We start from the raw sequence: 15,661 nt of genomic DNA, 5'->3' as shown, positions 1-15,661 counted from the left end.
TCTCTGTCTTCTCCGACTCAACCACCTTTTATCCATTGTAGCAACTTGCACTTAATGCTGTCCTGCTTCAATTTATACAGTAGTCTTCCAAACGCAACAGTATCAAAAAAACTTTCCTAAAATCCAAACATATGATATCAAAATTATTTTTTGCATCCAGTTCCTTTGTGACCACATCATGGTATCCAGTCATATTTGTCAGACAAGACTTCCCCTTAACAAACCCATGCTGTGTGTACTATAACTGCAGTCTTGTCTAGATGATCCTGCAGTGCTTCTTTAACCAGTTACTCCATTATTTTCCCTGGAACAGAAGCTAAACTAATAGGTCTGTAATTACTTGTGTTACCCATTGATTTCCCCTTTGTGAATTGGGGATACATCTGCACATCTCTAGTCCATAGGGACCTCCCCCGAGTCCAAGGAAGCTTTCATAATTATAGCTAAGGTTGCTTACTTCCTTTGCTGCTGCCTTTAATATAATTGGATAGATCCCATCCACCCCAGGTGCATTTCTTATGTTCAACCTCAACAATTTCTTCTCCACTTTGCTCTCAATTATTACAAAATCATTTAGCTCTCTGCTAAAGTTTGATAAGCTTCTGGCCTCCAGTTACCTACAGACTTTCTCATGTGGGAATGTAAAAGCAAAATACTCATTCAGTTTGTCAGCTACCTCAGCAGGATAATCAACAATCGAACCATCAATATCAAGTGGACCAATCTGATTCAACTGCTTCCTTCTGGAGTTTACATAAGTAAAGAACTCTTTTCTGTTTTTCTTTGCATCCTTTGCCAAATATTTCTCATAATATACCTTTACTTGCCTAACCTCCTTTGTAACTTGATTACAGACTGCTTATATTTACCATAGTCTTCTGTATCACCTGATAATTTTGATGTATGCCATGGGTCTCATTAGTTGATCTTCCTTCAATTTAGGCCTAAACCTTGAACAGTATTTCTTATTTGGGACAAAAAGTCTAGTAGCTTCAAAGATTACTTCCTTGAATGCTTCACATTTAGAATTTGCTTGCTGTTGGTAACATCATCATCAGTTGGTCCCATTGTATAGAATTTAAAAACTGTCTGAGACCACTGTGTCACCTTTACGAAAGCAAAAACCCTTCCCTGTACCCCCGATGGTAATTACACCCAGGGGTGTCCAGAGGGGCATATGCCCACCGTTAACCAAAAATTAGAAATTAAAGAGAAAGAATGCAGGAGTCATTCTGAAAAAAAAAAACAAAAAACACCCCAATAGCTTGGTCACTGTGCCCCCCCTTATGATGATACCTGGATATCCCACTGGTTACATCTTGTAGTAAATCCCACATCAGCACACTGATCACTGCCACCTAGTGGATTCTTAATGCATGAAGAATCACTGCTGATAATCAGATCAAGAATATTACTCGAATATTACTTCCTGTAGTTGCCTCTCAAACATGCTGCTATAGAAAACAATCATCCAATAAATCCACAAAAGCCTTGCTAGTGTGGGAGTGACCAACTCACAAGTTCTGGTTAATATCTGGGAAGTAAAAGGCAATCTGATTTACTGGCCCATTCTGTTTCTCTGTACAGTTGTTCATTGTACTCATCAGAGTCATTAGGCCTATAGCACACTCCTACTCTCAATTTTGCTTTTCCCAGTGCTTATGTCATACCAAACTGACTCAACATTGCACTATCCACCCATGTCAGCTGGATGCACTTCCTTAGATTTTATATCCTTCTTAACTAACAGCATAACCCCTCCTCCCTTCCTATCCTTTCTGTACACATTGTACTCCCCAAATTCCAATTCTGTATTCATTATATCTGTGTGACACCACATCTCTGATATCCCAACAATATCTGCCTTTGATATCTTGACCAGCACTACAAATTCATCAAATTTGTTTACTGTAATCCTAACATCAGTGTATGTGCAAATATACATGCACCTGTTCTTACTCTTGGTTTCTCTAACATAGTCCATGTATTTACTTGTTCTATGATGGCTCCCACCAGTCCTTGAAACCCCAATACCTTGCTTTCTGGGCTTCTGCTCATTCCGAAAGACACAGTGCAAGAATCACTTGCATAATTATATCGATAAATACATAAGATATTCAAATACCAGGTCCTAAACCAGTTTGAACAAGCACAATTTAAACTATGGGGATGGGGGATACAGAATACAGATGTCTGTGTCAGTTCTCTAATATTAGAGAAATGACACAGATGTCATTTCTCTAATATTAATTTGCCATTTGACAAATTAATATTAGAGAAATGAAAGAGAATGGTCAAGGTTTGCTGTGCAGTGAAGGATAGGACTTTTCTAACCCATGTAGTGCCATATTTATGAAATATTAGTTTTTAAAGAATACAATTTCAGTAGTCTGATGTTGTCTTATCCTTCATAAGAACAGTTCGAGGTTGCATATACAATAGATTTGTAAGTGGGTAAGTATTCTGTGGGAAGCAGGAGGGAAAATTTTCTTCATATGATTAGGAATTTTACCTTATCAAATTACTGATGTATTGAATGAAAAAAAAAATGTATTCATAATGCAGCTAGAATACTATGATAACCAGTATATAAACTTTTATTTATGCCACCAAAAAATCTTTATTTTCAGGTAGATAAAAAGTTTGGTGGAGTGTCAAAAATATTTGTTTCAATAATTTAATGAGTTAAGGATATTATTTTGTTCCCTTTACATTATTGATTACCAGTTAATATTGCTTTTTAGATTGTTCGTGAAGAAGACATCAGAGAATTCTTTAGTCAGATGCAGTCTCGAAAACGACAGAGAGTTGAAAATCACGTTCCACATTTTTGTCGTTAATTAATAACTGCAGTAAACTTTATAACAGAAGAAATGGTATTCCCATTTTATTTCTCATTGCTTAGATTTTCACAAAACATTCAATAAATTTGTCTTACTGTTAGTTGCTTCTCATGTTTGAACTGATTATCTTATTCATTAGTAATGATGTCTTTCTTTATTCTTCCTCAATGGTTTAACATTTTACAATTTCTTTACTGCAGCCAAGTTCACCAAAAATGTAAAATTACATTTAGTTTAGCTGAAGTATTTTGTCACCCAAAGGTACTAATCCTTGTATGCAGTACACATAACAAATTTCTATACAGATAGTTCCCAACTTTAGGAGTTAATTTGTTCCTAGTCCGTGCTTGTAAAGTGGGAATTTATTTCCCATAGACGTAATGTTAAAAACAGGGCTTATGTTCTCAACAATGAAATTTGGCCATAGTAATGTTAAATAAAGGTCAACAAAACAATAGTTTATGCTTAAACAATGATTTATTTATCCAAAGAAATTAAGCAACTTATAATAATAAAGAAATTATTTATGTCATACAAATGGTAAAGAATGTTTATTCTTCATCATTGACTAAATTCACACTCGTTGATGGTTCATTACTCATTATTGTCTCAGCACTTGTTGGAGTTGTCGTCTTTAGAAATGAGTCATTTGTTTCCAAGACAATCTTCTCTTTTCTTTATAAATTTCACAATAGCATCATGTAACATCAGTGTGGTAACTGTTTTATGTTATGTGAGTTTAGGCAGACGAGACACTCTTGTCTGCCTGAACAGACAAAATGCATGCAGAGTAGTGCTGTATTGTATAGCTACATGCAAGGTAAGGTTTGAAATGCCGTATTTATGAATGTTTAGCATTTATTTATTGCAATTAATGTTCATATTTTCGATTTTGTTGATACTTGAAAAAAAAAAAAAAAAAAACTCATAAAGCGGGAACTGTCTGTATTTCTTACTGAAAATGATAAACTGGTACTTCATAGATAAAGCACATACTCACTTCATTAGTAATAAGTGAGGCATAGTACACTGAGTGGACAAAAATCACATACTCACTTCATTAGTAATAAGTGAGGCATAGTACACTGAGTGGACAGAAATCACTGGATACCCGCCTAGTAGGTAGGAAACCTTTCACCCAGATAAGGGCAGTCGCACGTTGAGACCAGTAGTTTACAAAAGCATTCCACAGGTATTTCCATCCGTGCTTGCTGCATCGCTGTCCATAATTCTGTTGCATTCCTGGGTAGAGGATCCATAGCTCGAATGGACCTTCCAGCTATGGATCCTCTACCAGATGGAAAGGAGCATCCTAAAGATTCTCCTTCACGTTTGGTGAATGGGAAGGCCATTCCATGGTGGTAAAATCTGTGAACCGTGTTCTAGTCACCACGGCTCTGTGGGGAAGTGCATTGTCCTGCTGGAAGACTCCATTTCCCTGTGGGTGAATGATGACCATGAAGGGATGCAGATGGTATGCAAGGAAAAGCGTAACCTAGAGAGTTCAGAGATGCATCTAGATGTACCAGAGGTCCCAACGTGTGTCAGTTGAACACACCCCAGACCATTACCAACCGTCCACCTGCCTGAACAGTTGCTTGTTAACATGATGGGTGCATAGCTTCATGCGGCTTCCACCAGATATGCACCCTCCCATCCACTCAAAATAACCAGAAAAGGGACTCATCAGACCAGGAGATCCATCTCCATTCATCCAAGGCCATGTTCTTTTGCCCAGTTGATGTGTAGAGTCCTATGTGTTTGCAATGGAACACTGGTGGGTCTGTAGGTCCCCATAACCAATTGCGGCTAATGATCGCGTGGTGGTGGTGGAGATGTTTCTGGCACCTCCCTCGTTGAAGTCAGCGGTGATTTGTGCCACTCTTGCTCTCCAATTGACTGAAACAATGCGAGACAGATGTCGGCGAAAATATTCATCCACCACTTTTCTCTGCCCACAGTGCTGTCCACGATGAGATGTTATTCCAGAAATGGTGTATTCCCAATACACTCATGATACTGTCAAACAGGGATAGTGCAATTTCTGTACCACCTCCACAATAGAGTGACCCATGTGTCAGGCACCCACTATCATCCCACTGTCAAAGTCTGTTAACTCATGACATTTATCCATATTGACATAGAATTCCATCTATGTGAATGCAGTGTACCTATATACCTATCAAGCAGTGGGTTCGTCCACTAGCGAGAGCAGTAACAGCATCACATTGCCCAAGAACCAAGTATCCCGTGAATTTTGTCCTTTCAGTGTATATGCAAACATCAGCCTTCATTTCAAAATGGAAATCAGCAAAATGTTTACTGGATTTTAAATTCCAGTAACTGTTTTGTTTTGTAGAATACTGTGGGATTCCACTTGATTTTATGTCAGAGAACAAATGGGATCTGAATGTGCAGAGGCAAATTCAAATATCAGCTTAATATTTGTCATGAATGTTCATAATGTAATACAATAACATCTTATTCCAAGATATGCAAATAATGCAAGCTCCACAGTTGTGATCAACCATTTTCTACAGTGACTTTTATAGTATTTTATACAAGCTGTCCCATAAGTCTGACATCATAGGAGGGAAACCAAGCAATGATATATAGTTTGCACAGTATGCTTACTGTGCATTCTAATACATGAATGCAGGCATATCTTTCATTCCAGAAGGACACACCAATGACTATCAGACTGATCTGACAGTGTGCATTGGTAATGTGATATCTGAGATGCATAACACTGTGAATTGTCTCAGCATATACTGTCACTTTCAAGTCACTCCAAATGGTGGAGTAAAAAACAAATTACAGATCTGAACATATAAGTCGGCAATGGGGGGTGTCAGTGTTTCATGGATCATCCATAGACACCACAGCATCCTATTAGGGCGCCTCTGTAGCCAGGTGGGAAGGAGCAGCAGTGCGTAGCACACGCTTCTTGATTAGACCGGAGGTCGAGCCCGTCACCACCAAATACGGAGGATGCGGAAAGGTCAGGGAATGACCACTGCATATTCCCGGAGCAATATGGCCTTAGTTACTAATGCTCCTAAAAAAACCAAATAACAACAGCATCCTATTCGGTGTCCAGGGAATGGACATTGCTGTCAATCTGTACCTTGCTGTTTGCAATGGTAGAACTATTGTGGGCTGTTCTCAAACCAGTATGTCATGTAATGCTGATTCACTTCCCCACAGAAATAAAAACCTGGTTCATCAATTTCAGGATATTGCTGAAATTTATCCAAAGTCCATTCACAAAATTGAGATCCTCATGCTGGGTAATCATCACCAAGTTTTTGCAGCTTATAAGGGCACCACCTTTGTTTCCAGAATGTAGTGGATGCCACCTTTTAACACATTTATTTCAGTAGATCTGTTAAAGAGACCTTTGGCTGACTGCAAACCAGGCATACACTTTGGTGAATATTTCTTCGTCAGTGCAGTGCCTTCAAGATCCACTGAATTCCTTATCTGATACAGAACCTGTTTAAACTTCATGTGATTTACTTCCATACTGTAATACCACCAGTCTGCTGATGCTATTTTATGTAATGGGTAGATGTTCAGGATTCTATCTGTTGAATTCTACCACAACCTTCTCTGACTTCAGCCACAACAAGGGATATAACCTGAATATATTCTTCCTTATTCAAAGCCATTATGACTTGCAGCAAACTACAATGAATAGAAAAGACACAATCACATTTTTCCTGTAATTTCAGACTTTTTATGGTATGGTTTATGGTACAGATAAAGTTTTATCTCTTATTACTTGAGAAGTTCTGCTTGCAGTGTACTGGCTATTTATTTTTCTCCTTGCTTAGTCACTCAGTAGCATTGCTCGTGCCACCCTCATGACAGGGCTGGATACCAAAGGTATATTTAGCCCCTTTGACTAAAAGGAACAATCATGAATAATTCTAGTTCGTACCACATGAATCTCGTGAACAAAAAAAAACAAAATATGATACCGTGTGCCCATCCAAAGCTGAAAACAGACACTATCAACAGAGTTGTATTTTTTCCTCATTCTACATGCATTAACAAATGATGTTTTGAGCAAGTTATCGCCCCTCTTTATGTAAAATGTTGCTAGCCCTCTTCAGATCATTACACAACTACAAGCAGGTAATCTACTTGCTGCTGTGCAAACTTTCATTAGTGACATTCAGAACAGCTGATGAAAATTTCTGCTTTTCATGAAATCCCCACTAGAGTCACACCCTATACCACTTTGAATACATCTGAAGGTGTAAATAGCCAAATGTAACTTACTGCATGTCACTGAAGAAGAAATAAAACATGAGCTTCAAGATCAAAATATAATCCAAGTAAAAAAAAAATAAGTACAGTCAGTCCTCGTATAACACGTGTTTACACTACACAAATTCGATCACACACGATTTATAAATAGGTAACGATATTGTATATAACACAAACCAAATTCGCTTATGTACGATTCGCCTTTGTGTTTACAAGAAATGGAAGTCAAACGCGGAATCACCCCAACTGAACGCAACAAGATGGGAATGAAGAGAAGATTCTGAAAATGTATCTGTTTTTTATATGTATAGGTTTTTTATATCAGTGAAGGGGAAACACATTTCACCCTAATAACATAAAAATCCACACAATTCCAGCTCTCTGTATTATCGCAAATGCAATTAGGTAGAGTTTACTACCAGTTTATAACAGATTCCACTAGCAGAAACGCAACTGGAAATTGTTTTTATTGTTTTATGGTAGTAACCCCTGGAAATGTGCTTTAGTAAAATGTGAGGTGTTAATAGTGTGTCTCTGCCTTTACGGTGTTGTTTATTCAGCTGCTACACGCACGCAGCTTTGTTTATGTGTATCAAGCGTGCCTCCTTATTTTGTAATTGTGCTTTATTCCCTAAAAATGAGTAAAATACTTAAAAGGAAGCATTGGTGAAGACACTACAGATTCAGAGAGAAAAAGAAAAGCAATATCGATAAACAGAGGCGGACTGGGTCAAAAATTCTTACCCAGGAAAATTTGTAGTGGCCTCCTACTAGTGTTTATGGCCAAAATCACATCGGCCCACCGGGGTTTCCCTGGTAAAGCTTATGGCCAGTCTGCCTCTGTCAATAGAGAAAAAATATGAAATTGTGAAACGCTTTGAGCGAAATGAAAGACCATGTGATATTGCACGTGCTACAGGCCTAAATGAGGCAACGCTAAGAATTAGAAAGAATGCAGAGAAAATAAAAACAACTTTCATTGCAGGAACAACTCAAAGTGTAATTAAAATCCATTAGATTAAGACACAAAGAATTGGAAGAGATGGAACGGCTGTCATCTGTTTGGATAGAAAATCAAACAAAAAACAAGTTTGCTTACGATAGAAGCAAAAACATTAGCAATATTTTATTACGATTATTTATTGTGTTTGGTAATGTTTTGGTTAAAAATGTATGTTCGATCTTGGGTGGTCGGCACCTAACCCTATTTTTCCCATAGGGCCTGTTGTTTATATTGCACGAGGGTTTCTAGGAACACAACTATCGTGCTATACGAGGACTGACTGTACTGTATTTGTTGGCTTATAAGACAATTTTTTTCCTTATAAATACCTTAAAAAATAGCCCTGCGTCTTAGAAGCTGAAAGTGGCAATACAGCACATGCTTAAAACTAAAGTCAGCAAGTGACAAAATGTAGTTAACTGATAGTTTATATCGCAATCACGGTCAGTATACTTTTCAGTAATTACCAGGCTGCTGTTAGAGTAACAAGTGAATTTCAGTTATACATTTAATTAAGCCCTAATCAATGGCAGGCACATCAAGATGCGCCTGCCATTGAAACTCAACATCACACTGATGATGTTGAGGATAATGATGATCAAGTCAGTGATTTTGAAGTTGAATAATACTAAAATAATAAGAGTAATAATCCTATACCTTTCTTTATTGGCTTTTGGGTTTTATTTTTATTGAATTTTAAATTTCCATTGTATTAATAAATTTTTTTCTTAAATTTACCATTCCAAAATTAGGGTGCGCCTTTCACGCTGCAGTGTCTTGTAAGCCGACAAACATGGTAATTACTAAAAGAGATAGGGTACATGTTCCCACAAATGCCATAATTCTCACTTTTGGTAACTAAATCTTCCGTTTTTTGTCAAAGCAAGGTACTTTAACTGTAAAACTATACTATATATTCAAATTTAATCAGATACTTCAAGTTCCAAAAATTTTAGTCACTCTTAAAGTCTAAAGGGAAGTTGATGCATGTGTCTCATGTGGGTCTATGAACATAACAGTACAGACTGCTCTGTGAAATCAGAATGTCCAGAAATTGTGATGTACTCACCTGACCTGTCTACTCAAAAGAATGCAAGTATTGGAAAAAAAGAGAGAATGAAATGTTATTTCGTTCTCTTTTTTCCAAAAGTATAACAGATACATCTATCAGTGTCCAAAGCCTGCATCAGTTAGTAAAAGACACTGTACAACGGTGATCCAGACATGTTTCTCTCTAACTGGATATATGTATAACGAAGTGGGCACGTACTGTTCTTTCACAGATACAATTAATCACTCAATAACATAAGACCAGTACATCACCTGAAAGGGTGAAAAAGAAAGATACTTTACATATGAATTATGGATAGACATACATATTTATAGTATCGAGGTGATGTGATTTTGGAAATTTGTACAGAAAATGATATAAACTTAAGGCAAACATTTCCCAAAAATGGACAGGCATATCAGCTGCATCTACAAACAAGGAGAAGCTTCCACCAAATCTAAACAATGCACACAATAACTGGATGGAATTGCCAAGGTCTACATAGCAATTCTATAACATGGCAGCAATTTTGACGATGTTAGCTGTATTCTTCAGCAATACAATCCTGTAAGCATTTTCCTGCAGGAAACAAATCTCATTTCCTAAATTACACTATGTATAAAGCATTATATCATAAAGTTCATTACAAACTGTTACAATCCATGTTGTTTGCTTTCACACAATATATATGATTATACCTTCCACCAAAATCAGAGATGTGCTTTCTTCTGAAATTGATGACCTAGTTCATCTACTCATGCATCTCTGTATTCTAGGAGATATTAAAAGGAATCATCCACTTACAAGCCTCACTACATCTAGATAAGTGAGGACACCAGATAGAAAGACTTCTTCATAACAGCAGATTTTAACATTCTTATACACCTCCCCCACAAGGACAAGCTAACCACTTGGCCTTTCAAATTTATACTCCCCACCCCCACCAAGATTAGTTCTTGATCAGCAGTTCCCAACCTTTTTCAGTCACTGTGCCCCTTGGTTTCAGTGTGAAACATATTCCCTTTCCATCCCTGGGTTAGCAGAGAACCTGGGAAGGGGGTGAGGAAAGTGCCATCTGGTTTCTACCAGTCTTGCTAATGAGCCAAGCACCGGGTGCCTACATGTGGGCTACAATAAATGAAAAGGGCCAATATAGCTACTACTTATATAGAACATAAGGAAATTTACTTTTTATCATAAATACTTTTTAAGTTACTTTTATATAATTTTTAGATGTATATTATTATCATCTATTTTTTCACATACCAATGGAGATTCATGGCGCTCAGCTGGGAACTGCTGTTCTAGATGTTCCCTGATACACCTATACAACGCAAAACAGAATTACATGGAGATTCAAGGATGCCAAGTAGAGTTGGTATCGAATATGTGCATTTCTCAATGAAATGCTATTCATTCTCTGACAGACTCCAAAGTGACTTATGTCAAAAAGCAAAGTAAAAAATGTATGTGGCTGAAACTGCAATATTTAAATCTCCTTGTTAACAGGAGAGACTGCTTCTAGACAGGGATGGGATAGACTTAAATAAGAGTGCAAGAGCATTAGGTGGATTGGAAAACTGCTAGCTTGGAGGGATTCACAGAATAAAAGGTTTAAAGTAAGCTGCAGGCAGAGGTGAAGGTGATTTCTTGCACTACTTCCATTAGAATGAGCAGCGGCCTGGAGGGGGAGTGCTGGGGGTTTCAGGAACTAATGGGAGTCATCATGAAACAAATAAATACATGGGCTGTGTTAGGGTAACTAAGAATAAGAATAGGTGCATGTACACCAATGCTAGAAGTATAGTAAATAAATTTGATGAATTTGAAGCACTGGTCAAGACATCAATTGGAATTTGGGGAATACAATATGTATAGAAAGGATAGACAGGAGGGAAGGGTCATATTAATTAAGAAAAACATAAAAATCTAAGGAAGTGCATCCAGTTGACATAGATGGACAGTGCAATGTTGAGTCAGTTTGGTGTGACATAAGCACTGGGAAAGCAAAAATGAGAGTAAGAGTGTATTATAGGCCTAATGACTAATGAGTATAACGAACAATTGTACAGAGAAATAGAATGGGTCAGTAAATCAGATTATGTTATAATGGGAGATTTTAACTTCCCAGATATTGACTTGAACTTGTGGGTTGGTCACTCACACACTAGCAACACTTTTGTGGATTTATTGGACGACGGCTTTCTGCAGCAGCATGTCCAAGATGCAACCACAGAGGGTAATACTCTTGATCTAGTTACAACAGTGATTATTTGTGCATTAAGAATTTGCAGATAAAAGAACCACTAGGTGGCAGTGATCACAGTGTACCGACGTGGGATTTACTTATAGATATAATTACCATCAGAGGTAAAGGGAACAGTTTTTGCTTTACAGTGGTCTCAGACAGTTTTTAAATTCCATACAGTACAGTAGGAACAACTGATGATGTTACCAACAAATTCTACGTGGGAAGCATTCAAAGAATTAATCGTGAAAACTACTAGGCTTTTCATACCGATTAAGAAATATTGTTCAAGGTTTATGTGTAAATGGATTTCAGATGAACTAATGAGGCTCGTGGCAGAGAATGAAAATGCAGATATAAGCTAGTCAATAAGCTTATATCTGCTATGGCAGATATAAGCTAGTCTGTAATCAAGTCACAAAGGAGATTAGGCAAGTGAAAGCAAACTATTAGAAATCTCTGGCAAAGGATACTAAGAAAAACAGCAAGGACTTTACGTATATAAACTCTAAAAGGAGGGGGGATGAACCAGATTGGTCCATTTTATATCTATGGTTCGACTGTTAGATAATCCTGCTTAGATAACTGACAAACTGAATGAGTATTTTGCATCTACATTCACACATAGAGTTATTAAGGGAGGAAAATGCCAGAAGTTTATCATACTGTAACAGGGTGCTTAATGATTTTGTAATAACAGAGAGCAAAGTGGAGGAGAAATTGTTGAAGTTAAACATAAGAAAGGCAACTGGGGTTGATGGGCTCTATCCAGTTATATTAAAGGAGGCAGCAAAGGAATTAAGCAAACCCTTAGCCATAATTATGAGAGCATCTTTGGACTCAGAGGGAAGTCCCCACAGGCTTGATATGTGTAAATGTATCCCCAATTCACTAAGGGTGACATGAGTAATTACAGACCAGTTAGTTTTAACTTCTGTTCTAGGTAAAATAATGGAGGCACTGGTCAAAGAAGCACTGCAGGATCATCTAGACAAGACTTCAGTTATAGTTCAGACACAGCATCTGTTTGTTAAGGAAAAGTCTTTTCTGACAAATTTGATTGGATACTATGATGTGGTTACAAAGGAACTAGATGCAAAAAATAATTTTCATATCATTTACTTGGATTTCAGGAAATCTTTTGACACTACTGCACGTGGAAGATTACTGTACTAATTGGAGCAGTATGGTATTAAGGGTGAGTTTCTACAATGGATAAAAGGGTGGTCGAGTGGAAGAAGACAGAGTGGTAATCAATGGACGCTGCTCTTTGTGGACTTACGTTACTAGCAGAGTCCTGCAGGATTCGATGTTGGCCCACTGTTGTTTTGTCTATTTATCAATGATATTGATGAAGGTACATCAGGCTTAATGTCCAAGTATGCAGATGATACAAAAGTTGGCAGGTTTGGTAATGACAGTGTGCTACTGCAACAGGGTCTAGAAAATTTGGTCAGATCGGCTGAGAAGTGGCAACTGAATTTTAACATTGACAAATGCAAAGTACTGCATATGGGTAGAAGCAACCCCAGAGGAACGTACCAACTGGTATGTTCCTCTGTAGTTGCTTCTACCCATGTGGTACTACAATGGTACTACACTTAGGGTGATAGAAAATGAAAAAGACCTGGGAGTGATTGTGCAGTCAGATATAAAGTTTTCTGAGCAATGCAGACAGGTGCCAGAGCAGGTCATGGGAGTATTCGTCAATGATATACAGGAATTTTGCTAGCAGGGAAAAGGAGGCGATTATCCCTTTGTATATGGTCAGGCCATGCCTTGAGTACTGTGTTCAGGTCTGGAGACCTCATTTTAGGTAGGATGTAGAGTTGTTTGAGCATGTACAGAGAAGGGCAACAAGACTAGTGAGGAGAATGAAGGGTCCTCTTACCAAAAAAGGCTAAAGTTCAGCAAATTGGAGCAGCTGGAGACTAGGCATCTGCAAGGTGATCTGATTGAGGTGTATAAGGCTTTGAATGGGTTGAACATGCTGAATTCTGATGGGATTCTTCTGCTTACTCATTACAATCTTGAGGGGGCATAAATTCAAATTGAGGAAAGACAGTTGTAGAGTAGATGTGCGGAAATTTGCCTGGATCTATAGAAGTTAAATCATTCTGAAATAAAATCTGATAAAGCACTGGCAAAACTACGTAATTATGGAGTAGAATGGACAGGACAGGGTATTACTGATTCACATGACATTGTTAAATCTTCCTACCCCCTCCCGTAAAGGAGAATTAACGGCATCATCATAGGAACCTAACTTTCAAAAAACACAAACTAGCCAAAAAAAAAAAAAAAAAGGGTAAATTTTAATGCTTCACACAATGATTAGTTATGGTGCAATTTTGTATAATAGTCATTCTGCAGCAGGTTCTGATTTAATTTACTATGTAATAATTGAGCATCCAAGCAAATTTTCTATAACTGTACAACAGAGTAGACAAAAACAATTGTTATTCTAATGGCTAGAGGCTTTTCACTGTCCTTGTATTCCACAAGCACTGAAAGCTCACCCAAGTACTCTCAAGTATAAACCTGTTGCACTTATAAACTGCTTAGGTAAACAGTGGAGAAAATTATTAATGCTAGATTGATTGGTTTCTGGAAACCAATGACTTCTTTTAGTCTACATCAGTATGGGTTTCAGAAAATAAAGTCCTCACTAGACAATGGTAAAAGCTGAAACATATTCAAAATGCCTTCCTTAGGAATGAGAACTTAAGTTTCTCTCTCTTGACAGAGAGAAAGCATTTTATACATTCTAAGTTGCAAGGCCATTTACCAAATTTATACAAAATTTTTTAAGTAATAGAGCCTTTTAAGTTTGTATTCATATATGCCTTTTCCCAGGGTCAACATCGGTTTGGTGAGCACAATGATTCAATAAATTTGGTGTATGCCAGGCAAGGCTAAAAATAAAACTTTTAACATGCCATGCTGTGTAAGTGGTTAATTTAGTGTTTATGTAGTTCTTGATAGAATGCATTATCCATCTTTGATTTTTAATGGTGGGTGTCAACCGGGCTAGCCGGGTAGGTAAAGTGCCTGCCTGGCAACCCAAAGGTCGCGGGTTCGTTTCCCGCCTCGGGCTGGATATCACAATGGTGCCGAACCAACTGGTTGGTTGGATATCCCGGCCACGATACACGAAGGAAGCAAGAAAAAACTGGTTCCTTCGTGTATTGATCACATCATACGAAATAAATAATAAATAAATGGTGGGTAATGTGCTATGTTTGTTTGTTTTTTTTAAATCATTCTATTTTTTTTTATGATTTTCCAAAAAATTACCATGGAGAGGGAGGTTAGGAAACAAGAGGGAATGTATTCACATTTTACTTTCACTTCTGTTCCAAAGATCAAAATTGGAGATCATCAATGAATACTGACCTAGACCATGCATGTCCGTATTATGCTCATTTTGTAATCCACATTATACTTCTTTTGCTAAAAGCATTTAAAAGTTAGTGGGTAGGCTAGTATCATGGATGGATTAAGGCAGGAGCATCAAGGGGGAGACAGATAGATGGCTTCCCCTGTATTCCCTACAAAGAAAGGCACCCTGGCCCGGTATGTGTTTTTTCCCCGAGAGGAAAAAACTGACTGTAAATAAGTTGTATGTATTCTGTTGTCAATTTGCTTTGTATGCTTGATTTAAAAAAAAAAAAAAAAATTGATTATCTGGTGCACCACAATGATGCACCCATTCATAAAAATACCTCCCATCATGATGGTATTTGGACAGTTAACCTAGCCACTGTGCTACTGAGACATTGTTAGTATGAAGATAAAAAAAAATTCTGTTGTTGTGTTTTTTTATGGGTGGGGGTCTGAAGCCTCCTCCAACCGTGTCTTCCCAACTCGCAACCAAGTCATACTTCTAAGTAGCATGGCTTGGTTGCAAGTTGGGAAGACAGAAGAAGCTTAATGACACAAACTAGGATAGATATGCGGAAGTTTGCCTTTAGCCAGCAGGTAGTTGGTTGGTGGAACAGACTTCCATCCTTTGTTGTCGAAGTTGATAGCCTAAATAAATTTAAGGCTGAGCTGGACAGGTATTTGGAACAAATGGAGGGGTGAAATGGGGGTGGGTTTTTTTTTTTTTTTTGGATGATGCTGCATAAGCTTGCTTTCTTGCATCATATGCCTCTACTAATGCTAATGCTAACTAGAAGAAAGGAAAATTAAATGAAGATGATTGTTTTTTTTTATTTATTTTAGAAGGCTATCAATGT

The 15,661-nt window shown here is 37.6% G+C and overlaps 1 protein-coding gene across 2 annotated transcripts in view; it reads left to right on the top strand.

Annotated features, from left to right (window-relative positions):
- Positions 1-2,840, top strand: part of LOC150085900 (putative E3 ubiquitin-protein ligase UBR7) — a 234,275-nt gene extending 231,435 nt beyond the window's left edge. For both annotated transcript variants that reach the window (XM_090373565.1, XM_090373564.1), the window contains one exon: positions 2,745-2,840. In XM_090373565.1, the coding sequence (XP_090229691.1) occupies positions 2,745-2,840 (96 nt within the window). The remainder of the gene's footprint in view (positions 1-2,744) is intronic.
- The last annotated feature ends 12,821 nt before the right edge of the window (positions 2,841-15,661 follow it).

The sequence above is a fragment of the Mastigoproctus giganteus genome, chromosome 5, assembly GCF_048544385.1.
Source record: "Mastigoproctus giganteus isolate SK-2022 chromosome 5, ASM4854438v1, whole genome shotgun sequence".
Lineage (NCBI taxonomy): Eukaryota > Metazoa > Arthropoda > Arachnida > Uropygi > Thelyphonidae > Mastigoproctus > Mastigoproctus giganteus.
Note: the sequence above shows the minus strand (reverse complement) of the source record. Positions and strands in the feature narration are given on the sequence as shown.